General features: G+C 42.7%; 2 protein-coding genes across 7 annotated transcripts in view; one reads left to right on the top strand and one right to left on the bottom strand.

Annotated features, from left to right (window-relative positions):
- The window catches only part of TMEM268 (transmembrane protein 268), a 66,262-nt gene that overhangs the window by 36,366 nt on the left and 5,134 nt on the right, over positions 1 to 24,762 (top strand). For 4 of the 6 annotated variants that reach the window (XM_067040893.1, XM_059071111.2, XM_067040894.1 and 1 more), the window contains one exon: positions 24,483 to 24,561. The gene's annotated coding sequence lies outside the window, so the exon portion shown is untranslated. Of the gene's footprint in view, positions 1 to 10,403; positions 11,045 to 24,479; positions 24,562 to 24,762 lie in introns of those variants that run through there. The other 2 variants (XM_067040889.1, XM_067040890.1) reach the window with 2 other exon arrangements.
- On the bottom strand, positions 2,286 to 16,811 carry TEX48 (testis expressed 48). Its single transcript, XM_067040178.1, has 4 exons — positions 16,757 to 16,811; positions 5,987 to 6,109; positions 3,786 to 3,914; positions 2,286 to 2,389 (listed from the first exon to the last, which is right to left on the bottom strand). The coding sequence occupies exons 1-4, from the start codon at positions 16,809 to 16,811 to the stop codon at positions 2,286 to 2,288; spliced, it is 411 nt and encodes a 136-aa protein (XP_066896279.1).

Below are 24,762 nucleotides of genomic sequence, written 5' to 3'. Positions count from 1 at the left end.
GGGATGCTGACCTAGTTCATACCTATATCACTGTCTGTCCTGATTGCCTAGGCAGCCTCTTTTTGGATGTCTGTATCAGTTAGGGGCCAATCAGAAGGCAGAAAGCACACAGTAATTTGAATATAAGAAGTTTAATATAAAGAATTATTAACTTTAACAGGGGGTTGAAATAATGGATTGGTGAGTAAGAAGTAAGATCCTGTAAAGAATATAGAAATAACAGGTCTAAGGCATAGCCACCACCACAGGGCTGAGATAGAGCCCCCAAGGAAGAGCCCCCCCCCCCATCTCCAGCTGAGATATGGACCTTGGGAAGGACATGGCTGTGGCCCATTGGATGCAGAGAAGTCTCTGAGATGCCATGTTGACAGAATGTTCTAGAAATCTGCCCTCTAAGGTGCTAGGGAAAGCTATCACAGAGAGGTGGAGGCACTACCCCATTTGTTGGGGGGAAATCACTGGGAGAAGCTGCTAGCTAAGTGCTGCTGACCACCATATACAGCAGGATCTGGGTGCTGGAGAAGCCATGTGAACTGCCAGAGCCAGATACCCAAGGAGCTACATGTGCTGCTCCCTGCCAAGTGAGCTCCCCAGAACAGAAGGAAAGCCCTTCCTCTTCCAGTATCTCCAGCACCCCCTACTGACGAAGCCTAAGATTGCACTAGCTGCCAAGGGAAAAAGATTGAAAGGGCCCAACTCCAGTTTTGAAGCACAGGCAATGAACTGTCAATTTGGAGCCAAAAGCAATCACTGAATGTCATTCTACCATCATTGTGAAGGGCAGCATAACTGGTTGGTTAAGAGTATCAATTCTGGAATCAGGTGTCCTGGGTTCAAGTCTCAGCTCTGCCATTTACTATTAGTGTAATCTTCAGAGTCTTATTTTAGTTCTCTGTGTCTCAGCTTCCTTATTTGTAAAACCAGAGTAGTAACAGTACTATCCTTGTTGGGTTATTATGCTAAGTGAGTTGATATTTATAAAGCATTTAGAAGAGTAATATACCAGATTTATACACTGCTGTTATCGTTATTGCTCACACTTCTTCAAACTGCAGCCAGGATGGGCTTTCCATTGTAGGTATGAATCTTAATCTATAATATTGTGGTATAAGACATCATCTTCCTTTATTCTCCTCTTCAGTGCTGGGGGAAGACACAGGGAGTGCTAATGTTTTGTCTTAACAACTCACCATGTTCATATTGCAAAAACCAGAAATATGGCTATGTCACTTTGTTGCCTAAACATTACGTTCCCTGGCTCCCCATTACCTTCTGGATAGAGTCCAGCTTTCTTTTTCTGGATACGAGGCTCTTAAAGCTCTGTCCCCCTCACCTCTCCCAACACCCTGGCTCAGGTTTTCACTTTCGTCTTTGCAAGCATCGAAGTTCACTACTTTATACTCCTGCCAGCTTGTGTCTCTGTTTTCCAAATTTGCTTATTCTGTTCGCTCCTTCTGGAATACCATTCCCCTCTCGTCTTTGCTTGGCTAACTCCCTTTCAACTTTCAAAAAACTCAAGCACCATCTCTTCCAGGAAGCCTTCCCCAAATGCCCAAGTTGGTTGCAAAATTCCCTATTGTTATTGTTTCCCAGTTGTCTATAAGGTGAAGTGATATGCTTCTGTGCCTGGCTCCCTGGCTAAAGTTGAAGCCACTTGGGGTGTCCGGCATGTTACGTTTGCATGCTCTGCGTTTTAGTGCAAACAGCTTTCTACAACTGCATGGGCTGTGCATTGCATCATGATAGGGCTGCCTGTTGCAGAATTGTGCACTACCTGCCCCACTGTTCACCATGACCCTGAGCACCAAATTGAGTCCCACAGTAGGCGGGCAGTATTGTGCCCTCAAGCTCTAGACAGTTATTACAGCATCTATTTATAGCTGCCCATTGCTGACCAGCCTCTCCTAAGTACTTCGTTAGGTTGGTAAGGAGTGACTGAAAAAGTTTTAGAATCAGACCTCATTTCTTAATAAGAGATGCCTAATTCTAATTGTTCTATATTCAAGGGAATCTCAGAAGTAGGGCTGGGAGAGGGGAAAAGGGGAGGGACACAGGCCTAAGATGCAACTAAGGACTTTAAGTGGAGGCAGCTCCTCTGCAGCGGCTTCTCCGGGAGCTGAAGTGACTCTTGCTGGCGGCACAGGGATGGCTCAGACGTCTTCTCCTCTTCTGGGGAGTTTCCGAATCAGTCTTCATGGCCCCTGTTCACCGCCCCCTTCCTGCTGGAGACCCTCCAGCAGCCGCGCAGCCTCGGAGACCTGCGAGGGGGCTGCCGTCTAGAATGTTCAGGGTCTCCCAATGAGGCATGGCTGGTATGGCCAGCGATCCTGAGAGTAGCGGCTTAGGTTTCTCTTGTGAAATCCTCTTTTGGAAACATGTGAATTCACATCTGAAAGAAGAAAGGGAAAAATCACACAGTGAAGGCTTTGCTCTGGGCCTGGGTGGACTGTTCCGGTCACCCCCATCCCTGGTCATTGTCAGATTCTGGAATACTGTGTGAGCCACGTGGATCCTGGCCTGGGACGCATTGGGACCCCATTGGAGCATTCAGTGACAGCAGGGTGTCTTGCAGAGTGCAGTGGCCTGGAAAATAGAAGAATTGGGCCCATGATGGTTCTGATGTTAACACCACTCTCTGCTGGGCCTTTGGAAAGTCCCTTCCCACTGTGGGCCAAAGCCTTCTCTATACAGTGAGAGGTGGGTTTTTTTTTTAACATCTTTATTGGAGTATCATTGCTTTGCAGTGTTTTGTTAGTTTCTGCTGTATAACAAAGTGAACCAGCTATACATATACATATGTCCCCATATCCCCTCCCTCTTGCGTCTCCTATTCCACCCCTCTAGGTGGTCACAAAGCACCGAGCTGATCTCCCTGTGCTATGCGGCTGCTTCCCACTAGCTATCTATTTTACGTTTGGTGGTGTATATATGCCAACGCCACTCTCTCACTTCGTCCCAGCTTACCTTTGCCCCTCCTCATGTCCTCAAGTCCATCGAGAGGGGGGTTTTTAAACTATGCTCCATGGAGCCCTGTGGGGGGGGGAGGGGAGCTAGGGGGACTCTCAGACCCTCATCCCCAATTCTAGTAGAGCAGGACCCCTTTGAGTTTTTATAGAAATTGGACTTTGAAATTTTGTTTGCCAGGAGGGTTTAGCTGTTACGAGAATTCTGAAGTGACTGGGCTGGATGACGCTTACCTCTTAGCAGCCAGCCTGATAGGATGGTTGTGAGCTATGTGAGATCACCTGGGTACAGTGTGGGTGCCCATCGATGGGGCTGCATTTCTTCTTCCTGGATGTGGCTACAGTCCAGGAACCAGAGGCATTTCTCCCCCCACTGGACTACGCTCAATCCACAAGCATTTCCTGGCATGTTTATTTGCCATGTACCTGGTTGAGTTTGGAGGAACACAAGTGATGTAGGCCCTGCCCTCCTGGAACTTATCGTCTGGTGGCCGAAGCAGACATTAAGCAAACAATCACATGCAATACACATATAAGACAATGCCGCAAGGGCTTAGAAGGAAAGTATGCATATGTGTTCTTTCTTCCCAGACCTCCTGCTCCTCATGTAATTCCCAGCTCAGAGGGTCCTGCAGCCAGGTCTTAGACCCCTGGACTCTGTCCAGTGTGTCCTAGAATGTGACTGCAGCTTCCTGAAGGGAGCAGTCCTGCGACTCCTGTCACCCCACTTAGCTCAATATCAAATTGGGGTTTGGTCATTAGGACAAGGCCCCCTCCCCCAGAGGTTCCTGGTCAGTGTTAGGACCCCAGTTTGGAACTCACCCTCAAACTCACTGCTATTGAAATAGGAGGTTCTCTTTTCTGGATGGAGCAGGGATTTTCCCAAAATCACATGGGACACTTCATTATCTTGCTTGAGATTTTGTCTGTGAAGCTCATCCTTCTGCAGACCTGGCAGTGGTAATTCCACGTGGTCATTTGGGGAGGCTCAGAGGAGGTACCAGAGGTGAAGGTGTTTTGCCAACTGGAGCAGGGCACATGGACCAGTGGTGATTATTGTGCGGTGGGGAGTACCTGAATCTGCGTCCTCTAATCTTCTGAGTTCTCTGCCTCATAAGCAGGCACTGGATTCCAAATATGTATTCTTTTTAAAATATAAAGTTTACTTTTTTCCTGTTTATAAATATAATGCATACCCGTTATAGAAAAGCTAGGAAATATTGAAGAATATGAAGTAGGAAAAAATGCCCCAAACACCCCTCCCCTCAGATATGATCACAGTTCCAGTGTTTGCCTATGCATATTTTTACATAGTCTATCACATCCTGTATATTATGCATGCATTTTACTTTGTACATATCATAAACATTTTTCTCATGTCACTAAATTTTAAGAATTTTATGGATAATTCAGGATTTATTTAACCAATGTTCTATTGTTGGGTGTTTAGACTGCTTTCAAATTTCACTGCTATAAATACCATTGTGATGACCACTGTTGTATATAAGGCTTTATTTTGACATACCCCTAGATTTTTAAAAGAATAACATACAATCTTGTCAACAGACTAAGCTGTATTCTGTAATAAATGACTGTCCTTTTCTAGCCGCATACCTTGAACAAATTGCTTCGCCTCTCTCTGTCTGTGTTTTCAGACCTGCAAAATGATATATCCATTCTGGATAATCAGGTCCACTTCTTAGAGTTATTACAGAGATTAAATAAGATCACTTTTCTAGTGTGTAAGCTCTGAAACAGTAGGGGACTTATCTGATCACAGCTGGGTCCCTTGTGCCTAGACAGTGCCTTGCCTGTAATTGGGGCTCAGTAATTATCATTATTATCATCTTGGAAAAAGGGACTGACATTTTTAAGTTTCTTGGTTTTTATCGTGAAGTTATTTTCAGGGGAAGTATTTTAAAGGCCCCTGCTATGGATTTCTGGCAAAATATGCCATGAGAATTTTCTTCCTGCCATTGAACTGTCCTGTCTCCTAGTGGGATTGTGCCAGCTGCCTGACCAGCCGCCCTGACCCCACCACTCACCGCCCAACTGTGTGTTTGTCAGTCCTAGCTTTGCCTGATCTTGACAATATTGCTTTTTTTTTCTGTCTGAAATTGCTGATTTTGACCCCCAGTCTTCTCCACTATGACCTTTTGTCCTGGATCATCAAGAAGGATGTAATTACAAACTGAAGGTCAGGATGCCTTCTCTCTCTCTCTCTCTCTCTCTCTCTCTCTCCTCTTATACATGGTGGCCTTGGAAACTGTGTGTTCCAGATGCTCTGACTAAAGATGAAAAAAGATGTGTAATAGACTTTGAATGAGCAAGAGACACACTTTCGTTTTGTAAATGGTTGAGATTTAAAGGCATATTTGTTTTAGCAGCAGAGCCTATCCTATCCTAGCCAATACCTGTATACTATAGTTTTTATTTGTTGACCTTTGTTGAATGCCTACCTAGTGCAAGCCCTGTGCTTGGTGCTTCTATATATTCCCTCATTTAATCCTCCCAGTGATCCTGAAAAGTAATGACACAGTGTGGATATCCCCATTTTACAGGTAAGGACACTGCAGCTCAGAGTGAAAGGGTAAGTGACTTGCCCAATTCTGCGGCAGAGCTGCTTGGATCTAACCTCAGCCCCAAAGGCAGGGTTCTTAACTGCCATCTTTATAATCTTTAGACAAGTGATTCTCAGACTATGATGTATGTTCAGGTTTCCCTGTGGGTCATGTTAAAACGTAGGTTCTGATTCGGTAGGACTGGAGTAGGGTCTGAAAGTGCAGCTTTAACAAGCTCCCAGGTGATGCCAATGTTGCTGGTTCATGGATTGCACTTTAAGTTTCAAGATTTTTAAGCTCTATTTATTGATTTGGGTACTTAGCCACCCAATCTTCACCTCATTTTAGGTTGGAATTATTCAATCAAAAGCTGAAGGAAATCTGAGGGTATCTCAGCAGGAAGGGGGATGAGCAAAATGAGGTCTTGAGAGGCCAGGCAGGGTGTTTTTGCCTGGTACCTACCATGCTTTGATGACTGAAGCTCTTGAGTTTGACTGGGGATCTTGGAGTCATCTGTGGCATTGGGTTCCTCACAGCATTTGCAGCATAAACAGAAGATCTTCGAGGCCAGGTTTTGGTGGGCTGCTGTATGAAAGAAAGGAATGGGGCCTTGGGTTCTGGGGCCTGAATTCCAGATGCCCCGTTGGAAATTTACTGTGATGGGGGTCATACAGGGTCAGCTTCTCCCAGGTATAATAACACTTCCCTCTCCCAAATCTCTTGTAGCTCCCCACAGCCAGCAGGTCCAAGTCCTTCAGCCTAGGCTGCTCTCTCTTAAGGTCACTATCCCTATTTTATACAAAATTTTCTTACCCATGGAAAGCAGTTGAAGCCTCTATTCTTCTAGCTTTGCTTGCAAGGGTGCCTTATTGAATCAACCGATCTTGAATTTGAGCCCAGTTCCCTGGGCAGGGCTGTTTCCTAAATAAACATAAGACTGTGGATGAAAAGTGCCGGTCCTTTACCTGTGTTCACACTCCAGGTAGGATCCCACTACAGCAGAATCCCAGCCCGTGCAGAAATCCACATAAACATGCTTGGCTTTTTAAAATATATATATAAATTTATTTATTTGTTTGTTTGTTTATTTATTTATTTATGGCTGTGTTGGGTCTTCGTTGCTGTGCGTGGTCTTTCTCTAGTTGCGGTGAGCGGGGGCTACTCTTTGTTGCTGTGCGCGGGCTTCTCATTGTCATGGCTTCTCTTGTTGCGGAGCACGGGGTCGAGGCACACAGGCTTCAGTAGTTGTGGCACGTGGGCTCAGCAGTTGTGGCACGTGGGCTCTAGAGTGCAGGCTCAGTAGTTGTGGCACACGGGCTCAGTTGCTCTGTAGCATGTGGGATGTTCCCGGACCAGGGCTCGAAACTGTGTCCCCTGCATTGGCAGGCGGATTCTTAACCACTGCGCCACCAGGGAAGCCCACATGCTTGGCTTTTAAAGAGATCTGTATTCTACCCTGTTTCTAGGGGTAGGTTCCTTAGCCTTCTCGAGCCTCACTTTCATCATGTGGAAAATGGGAAAAGAGTGCCTACTTTGCAAAAAGTAAAGGTTTGAACATATGAAAAGTGACCCCTGTGGTGATGGGTACACAAAGTGCCCAGTCAGTGGTCATTGCATTTCCTTTCCCTTCACTTCATGTAGCTCATTGGCTCCGAACTATTCTAGCTGGTTCAGGTCCCATGAGAACGTGGTGATGAAACACAGTCTTGTAGATGTAGGTCCTGGTTCTGCCACCAACTTGCTGTATGGCTTTGAGTAAGTCCATGCTTATCTCTGTGTCTCAGGCTCCTCATCAGTAACAAGGGGAAGTTAGGTTAGATGATCTCTTCAAGGATCTTCCTAGTTTGGGTGGTCCAGAATGACAAGGCCTTGTTTTCATCCCGAACTCTTTTCACTGTGTATCAACTTTTCCAGGTCTCTGAATGCTTCCTGTTCTCCCTTCCCTTTCTGTGGCAAACCCCCTTGTAGGAAATTCTTCTCACAATACCCAACTCACTCTGTGAGTTGTCTCACTCATGGGCATTTGCTTCTCATTTTCTCTACTCTCATACCATCCAAGCCACCATCAGCTCTTGCCTGAATTACGGCAATAGATTTCAAGCTGATCTTCCTGTTTCTTTTACCCTTGACTTCTTAATAATCAATACAAAATCTCTAACTTCCTGCACATAAGCTATTCAATATAGCACAATTTATATACTGTGGCTAGATACAGCCAGCAGACCAGACACATACCATGTCCCCATTGTGTGGGATCCTTGGACCAAGAGGTGCACTTTCTGGGCCCATTTAGCTTCAATCTCCGATAATCCTTTGGATCTGCTGTCAAGTGAGTTTTTCATAATAATTTGAGCTGTGACATGTTTCGCTGAGCTCTCTTTAATGAATTAATTTTCTTAGGATTTATAAACGGAAATTAATATGAGGCAATTAGATCTTTTGTTTTGGAGATGCACCATTTAGCAAATATGCTTGCCATTAATGTGCTGATTCTTTTGCTGCTTGCTCTAGTTTCAATCTTCATCTACTTATATAAACTCTTGCTTCATGGGCTTTTATTTTGTTCTAGATTGCCTTATGTATGTTGAGTGTAGAAGGAAGTGCTTCATAAGGAAGAAATAAAAACATAAGTCTGACCTGCCTCCACCACCAGGCAGCCCTGGGAACTAACGGTTGGAGGTCTGTTAGATTGGTGGTCAGTTTATATAAAGGAAATTGCTAAAACTTTGCCTTGGGTCTCTCCAAACCTTCATGAGCACATGTGTGTCTTGGTAAAGCAATGAAAAGTCACTTTTCTCAGAATATATTTTGGAGTTAGTGATTTCCAGGGCATTGATCATATGAAGCCTTTTAGGTTCTTCTTGGCCAAGGAATTCAAGATGTCATGCATAGTACAACGTTTTGACTAACTGTAGTGTATTCTTTCCTGTGTCATGGTCTCAGCTGCATTGAAGTTACTTCCTCTTCCTGGAAAAACTCTTGCTTTGTATATATACTCTCACTGAATGTACTCTGATGTGCTTATCTTAATTAACAGCAAAATTTTGCTAGATGACTTAAAATTACAATGGCCATTATGGCAAACTTTCAGTGTCAAAAATAATAGATTTAAGAAGGGCGGTAGACAAGAGAGAAGACAAAAACACCAAACACTCAGTAGAGGGCTTCTTTGATTGATATGCTCTCGCTCCAGAAAGAAGAAAAAGAAAATCTGACTACTGCTCAAACCTGAACCTACTTGCATTGCACGTCTCCCTCTCTCCACCTAGCTTTATCTCTACCGCCCACTTAAACTTCTCTTGTTCCTTTCCCTAACTGCCTAAATAAACTTTCTTCATGGGGCATTTCTCTAGAAAAGAGAACAAAACATAGCACAATATTCCCCTAAAACTCCTGTACCAGAAGGTGGATCCAGAGAGGTTGAATTTAAAACCAGGGTGAGAGCCGAATTGAGGAGAAATATTTAAAATCATCTCCAATTTTGGAACAACAGAAAGTTGCTGTCTAGTTCAGGATTCTATTATTCAGTTCCTTATTGCCCTAGACTACCACATTTGTATCAAGTAGTTAACTGAATTGTTAACCTTCAGCAAGGGAGCAAAATGTTTAGAAGCAGCAGGATGGAAAAGACCAGCAGATTTAAATAACCCATCTATGCATAATTCCAAAAAATTAAGGGCTTGAGAAGTTAAGAAACACAGAAAATGCACCACATAAACTTATTTCAAAAGTTATTTCAAAAGGTAAAACCTTTTTCTTAAGGGTACATTGGGCAAACATTCAGAATTGAAAACAAAATCAAGATGAATCAGTAGGAGACTGAATAAACTTCAGGACATTCTGGGGTAGACCAACAGCTAAGGGAACCTTTTCTGCTTTTCTTGCAAAGGACTCAGACCTGAAATAGTGAACTTAGATACAGTAAATTGGAATGAGAAATGTCGACTTTGATCTCCCGATTATTTTCAAATAGTCCTAAAAATTAATTAGAAATCAAAATAACTTGAAGCCCTCTTGGACCAAAAGTTCCTCTGTTCTTAAAGAATACGGAGCGTGTGTATGAGGACACTTGTGTGTGTTTATATATATAATATATATACTTTGAGCAGAAAGACCGTTGGAAGAACTCATGTTCCATAATGGCCAAAGGACAACTGTCCAAATCTGTCCAGTGATACCACTCTAAGGAGACCTTAGCACTCAGCACTCTCCTGTTCTTCCTCTAAACTCCCAAGGAAAATTGATAAATAAAGGTGGACAGTAAATACTGCTTGATTGTTGACATGGTTTATTTCTTACTGGGAAATCAGACTCTTCAATGCCAACCGGGACTAAGACCTACTGTTCTTTGTGATGACTATGTGTCCCTTTCCAAGTGTGCAGCTCCTGGGCACCCTCAGTGGACCACGCTTCTTACACAGTGTTGGAAGGGAAAAAGATCCTTCATGGGGTTATCAATATCCCAGACTTCTGAGAACAGCGAGCCCTCCAAAGGAGGTGGACAACACAAGGGGCTCATTTTCCTTCACCTTGACTGACATAGTACACAACACAGCCCACATCCTAGGGCACAGCTGACCAATTGAAAATTGTTAGCTCAGGTAATAATGGATAATAGAGTACCTTTGGATTTTATTTTGGCTAATCGGGGGATTATGCACCATTGCTTTCACTTCATGCTGTACCTTGATTGATACCACAGTTGAGGTTAATCTATATCTAAGCCCAAAGAAAAGGCAACCTGGCTATTTGAGGTAGACACAGGGTATCATTTGAAATTTATCTTCTTCCGTCATGCCTGGGAAATATAGGTTATGATTCTACACTGCCTTCTACACTCTCTTAAAAATACTTTTAATTATTATTGTTTGTCTCACAGTCATTCATTGGCTGTTGTCCAGAGAGTTGAATACTTTTATGCGGCAACTGTTTCAACTTCTGGCTCCAGAGATGATTGAAAGACAGAAACAAGGAGGCGTCAGGCTGGCTGATGCTCAAACTGAACATCAGATCTCTGTAAGTGGAAAACTGTAACTGTGTCTTCGAGGAAAGTCGACAACAGTGGTGAAGATCTGGACAATCCCTGAGGGTCTCTCCTGAGGCTTTGGTTGAGGGAGGGCCGAAAGGGGGAGACTGAGAATAAAAAAGGAGTTCCCACACTCCTAAGTGAAGACTGATTGCTCTGTAACCATGGTAACAGATAATCACCAGAACCTGTTTAAACCCATTTAACCTGTTAATGAACTTTTATCTTGATGACCATTCTCCTGAAAGTAACAGCCACAGACAGTACTTCATGGCCTATGGTCTACCACTCCTAAGCACTCCTGCCTCTGAAATACCACCTGTCCACGAACTCAGTGCCTCCACAAACCCCTTAAATATTAGCCATTAGCTTTGTTCAGAGACTTTGTCATCAGAGCATAGTTCTCTCTTCTTTAATGAGAAATAAATTCAGTTTTTGTTCCACACCTTGAGTGGAGGTCTCTTTTGCTAAAGCAGCTTATACATACATAGCATCTTGGAGATCATTCTGTAGTAGCAGCTCAGCAGATATTTTCAAATATAAGTTTATCTGAATCTAGCGCTGATGCTTTTCATATCTTTACTCCCCAGCAATTTCCCAAGAAAGAGAGGGGAGTAGAACCTTCTCTTCTAAGTGTTGGTAGCCAAGAGTTTTGAACCCTCTTCAGAAATGGAAAGGATCTTATCACTGTAGCGATTACAAGCACGTTCTCTGGGGTATATAATTCCTAAGGATTTAGTTTATTAGCTATGAAATTTAAAAGAATTTAACTTTCCTGAACTTCTGTTTTCTTATCTGTAAAATGGGAATGATAATGGTATCTACCCTAGAATGTGGTTGTGAGGATTAAGTAATCCTCACATAAATAATGATGGAAAGTGCTTAGCACAGCTGTCTGGCATATTGTAAAGGCTCAATAAATGTAAATGCTGATGCTGATGAAAATCTGGAATTGATTTTGGTTAGGGCAGGGTGGGTGTGGTGTTTCTTGCACTACCAGCGCCCTCCTCTAGGTGGAAGCAGGAGCCAAAGAAAAAGGGCCCTTGGGTTACCCCCAGTGGGCTGTGAACTTCAGGTCTTCAGTGACCCCACAGAACTTCGACCAGCACAAGAAAGATCAATGAGGTCAAACAGGAAGACTTCTGGAGCTGGAGGAGCCCTTAGGGCTCATTCGGCACAGGTCGGGAGACGGGGACCGAGAGAGAGAAACAGTGGGGTCATGGTAAGGGGGATGGCGGCTGCTTCCTGGAGCAACGTGAAAAGGTGCCCAGGAGTGATGGAGACATTGTCCCTTTAAGTATGAAAAAATATACCTCCTGCTCTCAGGTCTAACTTTTGAGCCTCACTCACCTGCAGCTGGCAGATCAGAGATGGAACTGTCTGTGATGTCACAGGGCCTGGAAACCAGGGAATGTGGGGACAGAACGGTTTGACTGGACCACAAAGGTAGAGAGGAAGGAGGAGGCTTACTGACCCTCTCTCCCATGGTCCTTCCCTCTGTCCACAATGCCATGTTGTCCTTTGGGGCACTGGAATGGAAGTCCTGGTGCCTCTGGTGAAGCATCTTGAGGATGGCTGGGCCAGAAGGGGGCAGTATAGCACTGGATGCAGAAGACCTGGGTCCACATTCTGTGTCCGTACCCAGCAGGGTGGTAACCTTAGGCAAATAGATGTCATGTCTTGGTTTCTTCCTCTTTAAAGTGGGAATAATAGGACTTCCCTGGTGGCACAGTGGTTAAGAATCTGCCTGGCAATGCAGGGGACACGGGTTCGAGCCCTAGTCCAGGAAGATCCCACATGCTGCGGAGCAGCTAACCCCGGCTGCCACAGCTATGGAGCCTGCGCTCTACAGCCCACGAGCCACAGCTACTGAGCCCACATGCCACAACAAAAGCCCGCGCACCTAGAGCCTGTGCTCTGCAATAAGAGGAGCCCCCACTCGCTGCAACTAGAGAAAGCCTGCACGCAGCAATGAAGACCGAATGCAGCCAAAAAAAAAAAAAAAGAATTTATTTTAAAAAAGTGGGAAGAATAGGGGCTTCCCTGGTGGCGCAGTGGTTGAGAGTCCGCCTGCCGATGCAGGAGACACGGGTTCGTGCCCTGGTCCGGGAGGATCCCACATGCCGCGGAGCAACTGGGCCCGTGAGCCATGGCCGCTGAGCCTGTGCGTCCGGAGCCTGTGCTCCGCAACGGGAGAGGCCACAACAGTGAGAGGCCCGCATACCGCAAAAAAAAAAAAAAAAAAGTGGGAAGAATAATAATTATTTAACTGATATTTGTAGGATTAAATGAGGTCAGGTAAACATTTAACATGGTGCCTAGGTATAGTAAACATTCAAGAAGTGGTTGTTATCAATGATATGTGCAAATATAAAGTGGCATTCTCTTCCCAATCTATCTTTCAGGAAAAGAATTATTTTATATCTGAATCCTGATAAAATCTCTCACCTTTGGGGAACTCTCAGTTCCTTTATTTAGGACAACCAATTTCTATTTGGGGAAGCCAAATTAGGTTAAAATGTTCTCAATCAGTGCTATCTCTGGATGCTTCTAGAGGTCACCTGATACAAAAGGAACAGAAGCCAGCAAAACTTCAGCACAGTGTTGGATGTTCTGTTGGAGGGGTGGATTGGGGTTCATGTGGTTACTTTCAGGAGAATGGTCATCAAGATAAAAGTTTATTAACAGATGAAATGGGTTTAAACAAGTTCTGGTGATTATCTGTTGCCATGGTTACAGAGCAATTGGTCTATGTGACCTAAGCCATACTAAGTATTCGATGGTGGTTAAAACAGTATTTTAAACCTCAGTTGTAAAGAAGTACTCCTAAGTGGTAATATTGAAGGTTCTCAATTCTGGCTGCAAGTGAGATTCATTCTGAGATGTTTTTTAAAACACAGGTATTGAATACCCTCGGGCCTAACTCCAGATAAATTAGAAACCTTGGGGATAGTGGTGGGTGAAGCCTGGGCATCAGTATTTTTACAAAGCTTTCCAGGTGATTCTTATATGTAATCAAGACTGTGAACTACTAAGTTACATTGTGGAGATGGCTAATTACACACATAAGCAGTGATTCTCTGCAAAGGCTGACCTTAGGGAGGAACATTTACAAATACCATGCCCAGTGCCCACTTTATAGGCCAGTAAAATCACTATTTCTGGGCATTGGTAGTTTTGGAAAGGTCCCCAGATGATTTCCCTCCACACACTTAAAAAAAATTGAGATATAATTGACATATAATGTTGTATAAGTTTGAGATGTGCAATGTGTTGGTTTGATACATTTATATATTGCAATATGATTACTATGCAATAGTAGTGTTAGCTAACACCTTTATTGCATCACATTATTTCTTTTGTGTTGAGAACAACTGTAGTCTCTTAGCAACTTTGAAGTTTATAATACAGTATGACTTTTAACTTGCAGCCAGCATTGAAAACTACTGACCTACAGAACAAATTTTAAAAACCTAACTTTTCTTGATGCTGTATAAATGTATCTTTTAGCTTTTCAGGGACAGTATTATATATGGATTCAATAGGACTATTTTTCAAATAACTTAGAAATGAAAAAATACTCTGGAAACCTGTGTTAGATGAAAATTGTAAAGATACTGATGTTAGAGATATGTGAGAAGCATTTGAATGAAATTGTTTCAGAAAATGGGTGAATGAGGATAGCAGTATTTCTAAATTAATATATTTTATAATATATAATATGCCATTGTATACACACATCCTGTATTGAATCCTTGTAAATAGATGTTTGGTTATTTCACCCATAGCACAAAACATTTATATATTCAGGTTGACCAAAATACTTAAAAAAAAATCTTTGCGTGGGGAAAATGGGAGATAGTCTTCTGTTTGGGGTGGTTTACCATTCAAGCTTAGATCTGGGGTAGGAGTCTAGTTAGCAGGTTCCTGCACTAATCCCTGGTCCAGGTAGAGAATAATGAACTAAGGCACTGGCCTAAGATAAGTGGGTGGATTTGGAATCTGGTGATTCCAGAGTGTATGGGCTCTGGCGTTAGGCTGCCTGCATGAGAAAACTGCTGTGGTAACTTGCTGTATGACGTTGGCCAAGGTCATTTACCCCTCTAATCCTCAGTTTCCTTACCTTTAAAATGGGAATTATAATAGCATTGATATGAAGAATACATTAGACCAGCCATGGAATGTTATAAGTGTATAGTTGTCCCTCGGTATCTGCAGGGGGAATTGGACCCCCAAGGATACCAAATCTGAGGATGCTCAAGTCGCTTATATAAAATGGTATAGTAATTGCATGTAACCTAAGTACATCCTCCTGTACACTTTAAATCATCTCTAGATTACTTATAATACCTAATACAATGTAAAGGCCATGTAAATAGTTGCTGGAGAGGTGCAAATTCAAGTTTTGCTTTTTGGAACTTTCTGGAATTTTTTTTTTTTTTTTCCTCCGAGTATTTTCTGCTGTGGTTGGTCGCATCTGTGGATGTGAAGCCCTCGGATATGAAGGGCTGACTGTAGTACCTGGTAGAGAAGAAGCATTCAATAAATGTGGCCTGTTACTATTATTATTTGATACTGAGAGTGAAGGGTGAGTCTGGGCTGATGCTTTCACACCTGTGGATGTGAAATTAGAGAATTCAGGAAGAGTACATTTTGGATAAGGATAAATTTAGGTTTTAAAACAACTTTATTTTGAAATAATTACAAATTCACAGGAAGTTGCAAATAAATGTGCAGGGTTTTTTTTAATTTTTAAATTTTATTTTATTTTATTTTATACAGCAGGTCCTTATTAATCATCAGTTTTATACACGTCAGTGTATACATGTCAATCCCAATCGCCCAATTCATCACCCCCCCCCCCGCCCCGCGGCCTTCCCCCCTTGGTGTCCATATGTTTGTTCTCTACATCTGTGTCTCAACTTCAAGTGCAGAGAGTTTCTATGAACCCTTTACCCAGTCTCCCCCAATGTTAGCATCTTGTATCATTAATGATATCAAAACCGGAAAATTAACATTGGTGCAATCCACTAAACTCATTCGACCATTCACCAGTTTCGTACATACTCATGTGTGTATGTGTGTCGCTGCACGCAGTTTTATCACATGTGGCTTCATGTAACTGCCACCAAAACCAAGACACTTAACTACCATCACCACAAAGTTCCTTATGTGCTACTTCTTTATAGCCACACCACCCTCTCTCCCCACCATCTCTAACTCCTGGAAACCACTAATCTGTTCCCCATTTCTATAATTATGTCATTTCATGAATGTTCACAAATGGAAACACACAGTACACAAGTATCTTTTTGAGTTTTTTTTTTCACTCAGCATAATTTCCTAGAGATTCATCCAAGTTTTAGCATGTATCAATAGTTTATTCCTTTTCACTGCTGACTCATAATCCACAGTATGGATGTACCACACTTTGTTTAACCAGTCATCCAGTGAAAGATACTTGAATGGTTTCTAGTTTTTGGCCATTACAAATAAAGCTACTCTGGGGGCTTCTCTGGTGGCACAGAAGAATCCGCTTGCCAATGCAGGGGACATGGGTTCGAGCCCTGGTCTGGAAAGATCCCACATGCTGCGGAGCAACTAAGCCCGTGCGCCACAACTACTGAGCCTGTGCTCTAGAGCCCACGAGCCACAGCTACTGAACCCTGCGCGCCTAGAGCCCGTGCTCCGCAACAAGAGAAGCCACCGCAATGAGAAGCCCATGCACCGTAACAAAGAAGAGTAGCCCCTGCTCGCTGCAGCTAGAGAAAAGACAGTGCGCAGCAACAAAGACCCACCACAGCCAAATATAAAATAAATAAATTTATGGAAAAAAAAAAGCTACTCTGAACATTCATGTACTAGTTTCTGGGTGAAGATAAGTTTTCACTTCTGTGGGGTAAATGCCCAAGAGTATAATTTCTAGATTGTATGGTAAACCCATTTTTAGTTCTAAAAGAAAGTGCCCAATTGTTACCAATCCTTCCAAGTTGGTCCCCAACAGGGGTCTTCCTGCCTAGTGTCGCTCGCGCCAATATAACTAGACTGACCTGGGTTCAGAAGCAAGGAAAGTTTTATTCTTCGATCAAAGAATGCAGAGATGGCAGCTCCCGCTTTGTAGCGGGGGCGGGGGGCGGGGGGCGGGGGTCTCTTCAGCGAGGGAGGGGCCGGAGTTCTCCTGGGTCTCGCGCAGTTTTGCTACTCACGTTCCTGATCACAGTGCCGGGTGCAGCCTCTCTGCTCGCGGCACGCTGCAGCCATCTTGAATTGCAGTGTCGTGTGCAGCGCTTCTGCCCGGCCCGGGGCTGCAGTGCCGGGCGAAGCCCTTTCGCACTAGGAACTATTATCTGAAGTGCCGGGTGGAGTTCTCAGCCCATGGTGTCGTGTGGGAAAGTGAAGCTAGACGAGACACAAAGAAAAAGAAAAAAAGGTTAGACTTTATTTATTTTTTTTGGGTACGCGGGCCTCTAACTGCTGTGGCCTCTCCCGTTGCGGAGCACAGGCTCCTGACGCGCAGGCTCAGCGGCCACGGCTCACAGGCCCAGCCGCTCCGTGGCATGTGGGATCCTCCGGGACCGGGGCACGAACCCGTGTCCCCTGCATCGGTAGGCGGACTCTCAACCACTGCGCCACCAGGGAAGCCCTAGACTTTATTTTATTACCCAGATTCTATTTTTATTTCTCGGGAATTGTGAATGGGCTCTGCTGTTGACCAAGTTATTTTCCAGAGGAACTGTGCCATGTTAGATTTCCACCAGCAACTCTCCTCTTCTCCAGTGTTTTTTTTCACTATTTTTTAATTTTAGTCATTCTAATAGGTGTGTCCTGGTATCTCATTATGATTTCAATGTGCATTTCCCTAATAGCTACTAATGTTGAACATCTTTTTACATGCTGATTAATCACTCATACATCCTCTTTGGTCAAATGTCTCTTCATATCTTTTGCCCACTTTCTAATTGGATTGTTTTGAAAATTCAGTTTTAAAAATGATAGCTTCTTGAAATATAATTCATATGCCATAAAATTTATACTTCTAAGGTGTACAAGTCAGTAGTTTATAGTATATTCATAGAATTGTGCAACACTGTCTAATTCCTGAATATTTGTATCACTCCAAAAGGAAACTCCATGTCCATTAGCAGTCACTATCCATTCCCCCTTCCTTCCAGCTCCTGGCAACCATTAATCTGATTTCTGTCTCTATGGATTTGCCTATTCTGGACATTTCATATAAATTAAATCATACAATATGATTTACCTTTTCAGAGTACCTCCAGGTTGTACCATATATCAGTTCTTCATTCCTTTGTGTTGCCAAATAATATTCCATTATATGGATATACCACATTTTGTTCATCTATTGATGGACATTTATGTCCTCTTCACTTTTTGGCTCTATGAGAAATACTGCTATGAATATTTGCGTGCAAGTTTTCTTATGGACATGTGTTTTCTTTTCTCTTGGGTATATATACCTGGAAATGAATTTGCTGAGTCAGATAGTAACTCAATTTTAACTTTTCAGAAATTGCCAGACTGTTTCCAAGGTGGCACTACCCTCAGCAATGTATGAGGGTTTCATTCACTTTATATCCTCAACAACACTTGTTATTGTCTGTCTTTTTTACTTTAACCATCTTAGTGAGTGTGAATAGTATCTCATTGTGGTTTTGATCTGTATTTTCCTAATGACTAATGATATTGAACATCTTTTCATGTATTTATTGGCCATTTGTATACCTTGTTTGGAGAAATGTCTGTTAAGCTCCTTTGCCCATTTAAAAATTGGATTGTCTTTTTATGGTTGAATTTTAAGAGTTCTTTATATATTCTGGGTATTAGACCATTATCAGATATATGGTTTGCAAATATTTCTTGCATTCTGTTTTTCTTGCATTCTGAATGTGTCTTTTCACGTTTTTGATGGTGTCCTTTGAGGCACAAAAGTTTTTAATTTTGATGAAGTTCACTTAACCATTTTTTCTTTTGTTGCTTGTGTTTTTGATGTCATATCTAACAAATCAACCACCTAACCCAAGGTCATGAAGATGTACTACCATATTTTCTTCTAAGATTTTATAGTTTTAACTCTTACATGTAGGTCTTTGGTCCATTTTGAGTTAGTATTAAGGTAGGAGTCCCAACTTCATTGTTTTGCATGTGGATGTCTAGTGGTCCCAGCACCATTTGTTTAACAGACTATTCTTTCCGCATTGAATGGTCTTGGTCTTGGCACTGTTGTCAAGAATCAGTTGGCCATAAGTGTAAGAACTAAAATTTACTTCTGAGAATGTTGCATTTGATATTGTAAGAGAGAGTCAAATGAAGGTTTCCAGAAAGGTCAAATGAGTGTGGTAGATGGCACTGTTGGCCCCAATTCTTTACCCCTGCCCACGGTCATACCTTCTCCATGGCATCATCATAAGCAGATAAGCAGAGTGTTTTCCCCTGTGTTTGAGTTTGGATTTGATTAAGTGACTTGCTTTGGTCAGTGGTTTGTGGGCAAAAGGGACAGTATTAGAGTTTTGAGCTTAGAATTCCTAGCGTGTTGCCACTTCAACTCTTGCTCTTCTGCCACTGCCCTGACAGATTATGTCCCCATTAGCCCATTAGTCCCAGAAGAAGAATGAGAGACATAGATCAGAGTCACTCCAGGCAAGCAGTGAAGCTAAGTCCAGCTTAGATCAGCCAACCCCCGTTCAACTCACAGACAATTAGAGGCCTTGGGATGTTTGCTAGGTACAGGCATTAATATTTTTCCAAAGTGTGGGACACAGTCCCACAGTAGGAAGTACAATGATTTAAGGTCAGACATGGACATGACACTATATAGCATTGAATCATATCATGAGAGAGCAACTCCCTTTTGAGTCTTTTCAGTTACATAAGGGGAGAAGTCTCCGCCAGGTGTCACCCACTCCGTAATGCCTACAGAAAGTTGACAATCTCCCTTTACAACAAAAAGAAAATAGCCTGCAGGCTCAGAGTCTTTGCAGGTGACAGCATCATACCAGGATTTCAGCACATTATTTTGTTTTTATTCTGTTTTTTTTATGTTGACCTTTTCCATTTGTGGTACATTTGTTTTAGTGTAAAATAATGAGATGGTTTAAAGAAAAATATTAAGGGAATAATAGTAGAGATAATAGGCAGATCCAACAATGTTACGTGAATAAATGCAGTTTAGGGAATACTGATTTGGTATACAACATCATGTCTATGACCTATATAATAATATTAAGAGAGATTTATGTTTCTCTTCTAAGCAGCTTATGGAAAGGCATCGTTTTATTTATTTATTTATTATTGGCTGTGTTGGGTCTTTGTTGCTGCGCGTGGGCTTTCTCTAGTTGCGGCGAGCGGGGGCCACTCTTCGTTGTGGTGCATGGGCTTCTTGTTGCGGTGGCTTCTCTTGTTGCAGACCACAGGCTCTAGGCGTGTGGGCTTCAGTAGTTATGAGCGTGTGGGCTCAGTAGTTGTGGCGCACGGGCTTTGTTGCTCCGTGGCATGTGGGATCTTCCCGGAGTAGGAATCGAACCAGTGTCTCCTGCATTGGCAGGCGGATTCTTAACCACTGCGCCACTAGGGAAGTCCCAGGGCATCATTTTAGATGTAAACTCATCTCTTGCCCGTACTTTTTGAGGTGAAAATTGGGTTTATTCTTTCAAAAAATGTAGGATTCTCAATTTCCAGGAATCTTAACCCCTAGACTCCCTTCAAAGCCCCAAGGTGATGGTAGCAAATAAAACCCTTTTGTGGCTCTTAGATAATTGATACTTAAGAACCTTTTGGAAAAATACTCCTCTGTAATCTCACATTCTAAAAATAGGCTTGACTTTTGGATTGCTTCTAAATAAAAACATATTTTTCGATTACACTGGAGACAAAGAAAAAAAATTTCCAGTATCAATTTGAGACTTGTGGGAAAATGGAGAGAATCAAAGTTTCACTGTTCTCGGTGAAGGTTTTGGTATTGAAATTTTGTCATGTTGGCTGACTTTTGAGTGTGATGGCAGTGGGGAGGAAGGAAGGGTAAACATTGTCACCAGTCATTTAATATGTCGCTTATTACTCAGATCTGACACTAAATGCAAAGGCTGTGACAGGAAGACGAAGCTCGCATCACTGTACATGCTGTGGTCCAGGAGAACATCTCTGAAATGCTATGGTTTCTCTGAGTAATTACTGAATCATCTCTTTATTACAGTGAAACTTCACAGTGACACTATCTGCTGTGGAGCAGAACCAGAGGGCTTCATTCTGCGACTTCTTGGGCAGCAACTAAAAGGGTTTGGCTTCCAAAGAGGCAATGCATGTCCCTTTACAGTCCCTCTCACCTGAGCACAGCCCACAGGACAATGCTGCAGTGTAGGCCACTTCTCAAGAACTCCCTCTTGGTGCTGAATTTTGTTCTTCCTCCCTCCTCTTTTGAAACAGTGGATAGAAAAGAAGGAGCCATGGGCAGTGTATGGTAGCATGTAATCCAGAGTTAAAATGTGGTCTTTCCCTATTCATTCAAGGATGTTTTCCCCTTACACCAAGTCATCTGCTAGGTCTATGGTCTAAAAAATTACTTACTCTATGTGGATTCAGACTTCTGCCTTTCCCATTCACGGCAAATCACTTCCCTTCTTTGAGTCCCATTTGCTCATCTCTGAAATGGGACCCATAATTCCCACCTCTCCCAGGGCAAGAAGAACGGGCATCTATGAGGTTGCTTGTTGAACTGCACCATGTGTGTATTTTGGAAGGACATCTGTGCCTTCCGCAGTGTCTCACCAGGCTGTCTTTATATAGCCACCCATCTCTCTGTGCTCTCTTTGTAGGCTTTTGTGCTCACAAAGCACCATCATATTACCTGACCCAGAGGGGGATAGAGTAACTTGACTGAATGATAAAGGGGGAAGCTTGATACCTCACCTTTTTTTCCCTGACCTTTGAACACCAATATTGTTTATGTCTCTTTATATTACAAATCCCAGCAGAGTGCCATATACATGTGGAGGAGGGTGCATAAATGTACTTTAATTGGATTTGAGTAAGAATCTATATTTATTGTTGCCTCGATGCTTGAAAGAAGTAAACAGAGGGGATATAGGAAAACATACTCACACAGTGTCAAGCTGTAGGGGGATAGAGAAGTATGTTACAAGACAAAGGACAAAGTCTTACAGAGAAAAAAATTTTAAAAATGAGTTGAGAAAGAGAGATTCACGGTTTACAAATCAGTGGATTTGGATTTATCTACTGGTATATCCACATATGTTCTTCCAGTATTTTCTCTGGTCTACTGATGGGCAAAGATGCACCATTAGAATTGATAATACATCCATGTGCAATGTACAGAAAGTCTTCCATTTCTAACATCCAGCCACCTGAACTCCATCAGTCATCTCTTCAACTGGATAAATTAGAGGTTGCTCCTTGTAAAGAAAGATTGGAAACTACCAATTTGGAGTCCTACCCTTTTCATGGTGATTCTCCACTTAGCCTTATAACTGATTTCAAGACAATTTGCCAACTCCCCAGGCATACGGAAGAGATTATTTCTTAAGATTGTTTTAAAAAGCCCTAAAAAGTGAAATCCAACATTCTCAAAAACTAGTACAATAACACAAATCCTTTGACTTTTGCAGGGATGCCGGAGTTCTACAGGAGAGCTTATGGGCTTCTCCCATGGAAGTCAGCTAGATGCTGTGGGTTAGAGGATCCCTGGGGCCACCTTGCCCAAATATAGGCAAGAGTCATTTTATGCGGAGTTAGCACAATAGTAACATGAGTGGAAACTCTGTGCCAGGCAGTGTACTAAGGGCTTTGTTTGGGAGAAACAACCTAGGATGAAATATGACCTTGGACATGTTACGTGGTTTCTCTAAGCTTCAGTGTTCATGCCTCTAAATGGGGTCATAACACCTAACTCTCAGGAAGTTTTAAGGATTTGTTGAGACATTGAACTCAAAGTAATAGGTACAGAGGAAACACTCAATACCTAGTGTTGCTGTTTTCTTGTTATGCATACATTTCATACAAAATTCAGGCAGCCATGAATTTCATGGCAGATGGAGCGTTCCGCCTGGCCCTGGGCTTCAGTGCCATTTTGAAATTTTTTCTTCCAAAGAGAGAGATATTTAAATTTTAAAGGAAGAGGATTTCTGAGTTGTAAACTAAATGAGTCTGATTTATAAAAGTAGAACAATTTTGACTGCAAATCCAATGACAATGATTTCAAAGTAGATAAAGACAAAGCCATAGACCTAGGCTTATTTTGGAAGAAGAGAGTCTTATGTCTATCAGACGGAAGAGACTTTTACTCTGAGATTTGAAAACCTCATAATATTGTCCTAACCTAGAAGGGAGTAAGTAGTTTCTTTCATCACAGAATTGTAAGGCTTTATAAGACTTGTAGAAGAATTTAATTAGACTCTGAGCAAAGGTTTATTTCCTCTTTATAAAGTGCACATATGGGCTATATAATTTGATGGTGGTAAATTAAAATATGTTCTCTATTCCTGCTCCAAACAGGGTCACATAAATGTTGCCTGGCTGGATTTTGAATATCTGACTGCTCCCTTCTCAAATCATTTTGGATCACATAACTTTCTTGCACTGGGTCAGGAGCAGGAGTTGAGTGGTGTAAATTGATCTTTGTTCTCTGACCACTACTAGGGTTATAGCTAAGATCAGCCTTAGGACCTTCTAGGCTCCCGAGACAGCCACTTCTGTGCAATTCAAAAAGTAGCAATGAGAGAGCTCAGGTAGATCTCTCTCTTTATGCAACACAGGTTTATATTTGGCATTTTTCCTTTTATTCACTAAATGCTTTCGGACTAAAGAGGAGATGTCATCTGGGTTCATAAACAGGTATATCTCTGATGGAAGGCTAACCCACTCAGAATCTTCATTCTATGATTCTGGAAAGGGAAGAGCCAGAAGGAGATTAAGAGGCCATGCAGACCAACTCTCTCCCTTGCCCCCATTGTATAGATAGGAACACTGAGGCCTGAAGAAGGAAAGAATTTTCCCAAGTTTATAAGTTGAGGTCCTGGTTGAGTTGTGATATGGATCTAGGTCTGTTTGATCCAAAACCTGTTTGGACTTGCAGCAGAAACTGCTAGTTGTTTCCCAATTTCCATCTTCTACTTCCCCCTTATTAATAGAACCTCCAGTTTGTGGCTGAGCATATAACTGTCTCGAAAAAGATTTATTTTCCAGTCTTCTTTGCAGTAGAGGTAGTCAAGAGACTAAGTTCTGGCCAATGACAAATAAGTGGTGGTATCCTGTGTGTCTTCTGGAAATATTACTTGGTCCTTCCTCCATCTTACTGGTTGTAATATGGAAGTGAAGGCTGGAGCTTGAGCAGCTGTCTTGGATTATGAGGTGGAAGCCATGTGTTGAGGATGGGGGAACATCCAGATAGCAGAATCCTGGGTGCCTGACTTTGCAGAACGTGATACCAGCCCTGAAATGCCCATCCCTGGCCTTTTTGTATGATTGAATTATTATTATTATTATTATTATTATTATTATTATTATTATTTTTTGTGGTATGCGGGCCTCACTGTTGTGGCCTCTCCCTTGCGGAGCACAGGCTCCGGACGCGCAGGCTCAGCGGCCATGGCTCACGGGCCCAGCCGCTCCGCGGCATGTGGGATCTTCCCAGACCGGGGCACGAACCCGTGTCCCCTGCATCGGCAGGCGGATTCTCAACCACTGCGCCACCAGGGAAGCCCATGATTGAATTATTTTTTAAAAAATTTCATTTGCTTCTGGATCTTATCTTTACTGATACTCCACTACCTCATTCTGCCTCCAGTTAAGTTTTCTTGTTGCTAAGAAGATAGAAATTAGGTATTGGGAGTTCTGCTGGGGGATGGTGAGGTAAGATCCTCATAGATAAAGAAAAAGATGTTCGTGTATCTCTTTCAGCAGATTGGGATCCCTAGGAGGGAGGACCATGACTGAATTTTCCTTGTGGCTCAGAACTCAGCATGGGATATAGAAGACACTGGTAAATGTTGTTGGATCTTATAACAGTTATTTATTGCCAAAATAATGCTGAGTAACAAATAACCACAAAACCTCGGTGGCTTATGACAATGCCTGTTTAGTGCTCATGTGTCTGGGGTGGTCAACTAGGGAGCTCTGCTGAACTTGGCTGGGCCTGACCACACGTCTGGGGGATTGGCTGGCTACTGGATGATCTAGTGTG

Source organism: Kogia breviceps, chromosome 8 (genome assembly GCF_026419965.1).
Source record: "Kogia breviceps isolate mKogBre1 chromosome 8, mKogBre1 haplotype 1, whole genome shotgun sequence".
Taxonomy (NCBI): domain Eukaryota; kingdom Metazoa; phylum Chordata; class Mammalia; order Artiodactyla; family Physeteridae; genus Kogia; species Kogia breviceps.
This window is presented reverse-complemented; position numbering and strand designations above follow the sequence as displayed.

Excerpts from the sequence above, each read along its gene's own strand:
- TEX48 (XM_067040178.1), bottom strand. The coding sequence starts at position 16,811 with ATGGCTGCAGCGTGCCGCGAGCAGAGAGGCTGCACCCGGCACTGTGAT. Across the intron at positions 6,110-16,756 it reads CCGGCACTGTGATCAGGAAC|CAGCCCACCAAAACCTGGCC; the intron begins GTGAGTAGCAAA and ends TCTTTCATACAG. Across the intron at positions 2,390-3,785 it reads CAATAGCAGTGAGTTTGAGG|ATGTGAATTCACATGTTTCC; the intron begins GTGAGTTCCAAA and ends TTCTTCTTTCAG.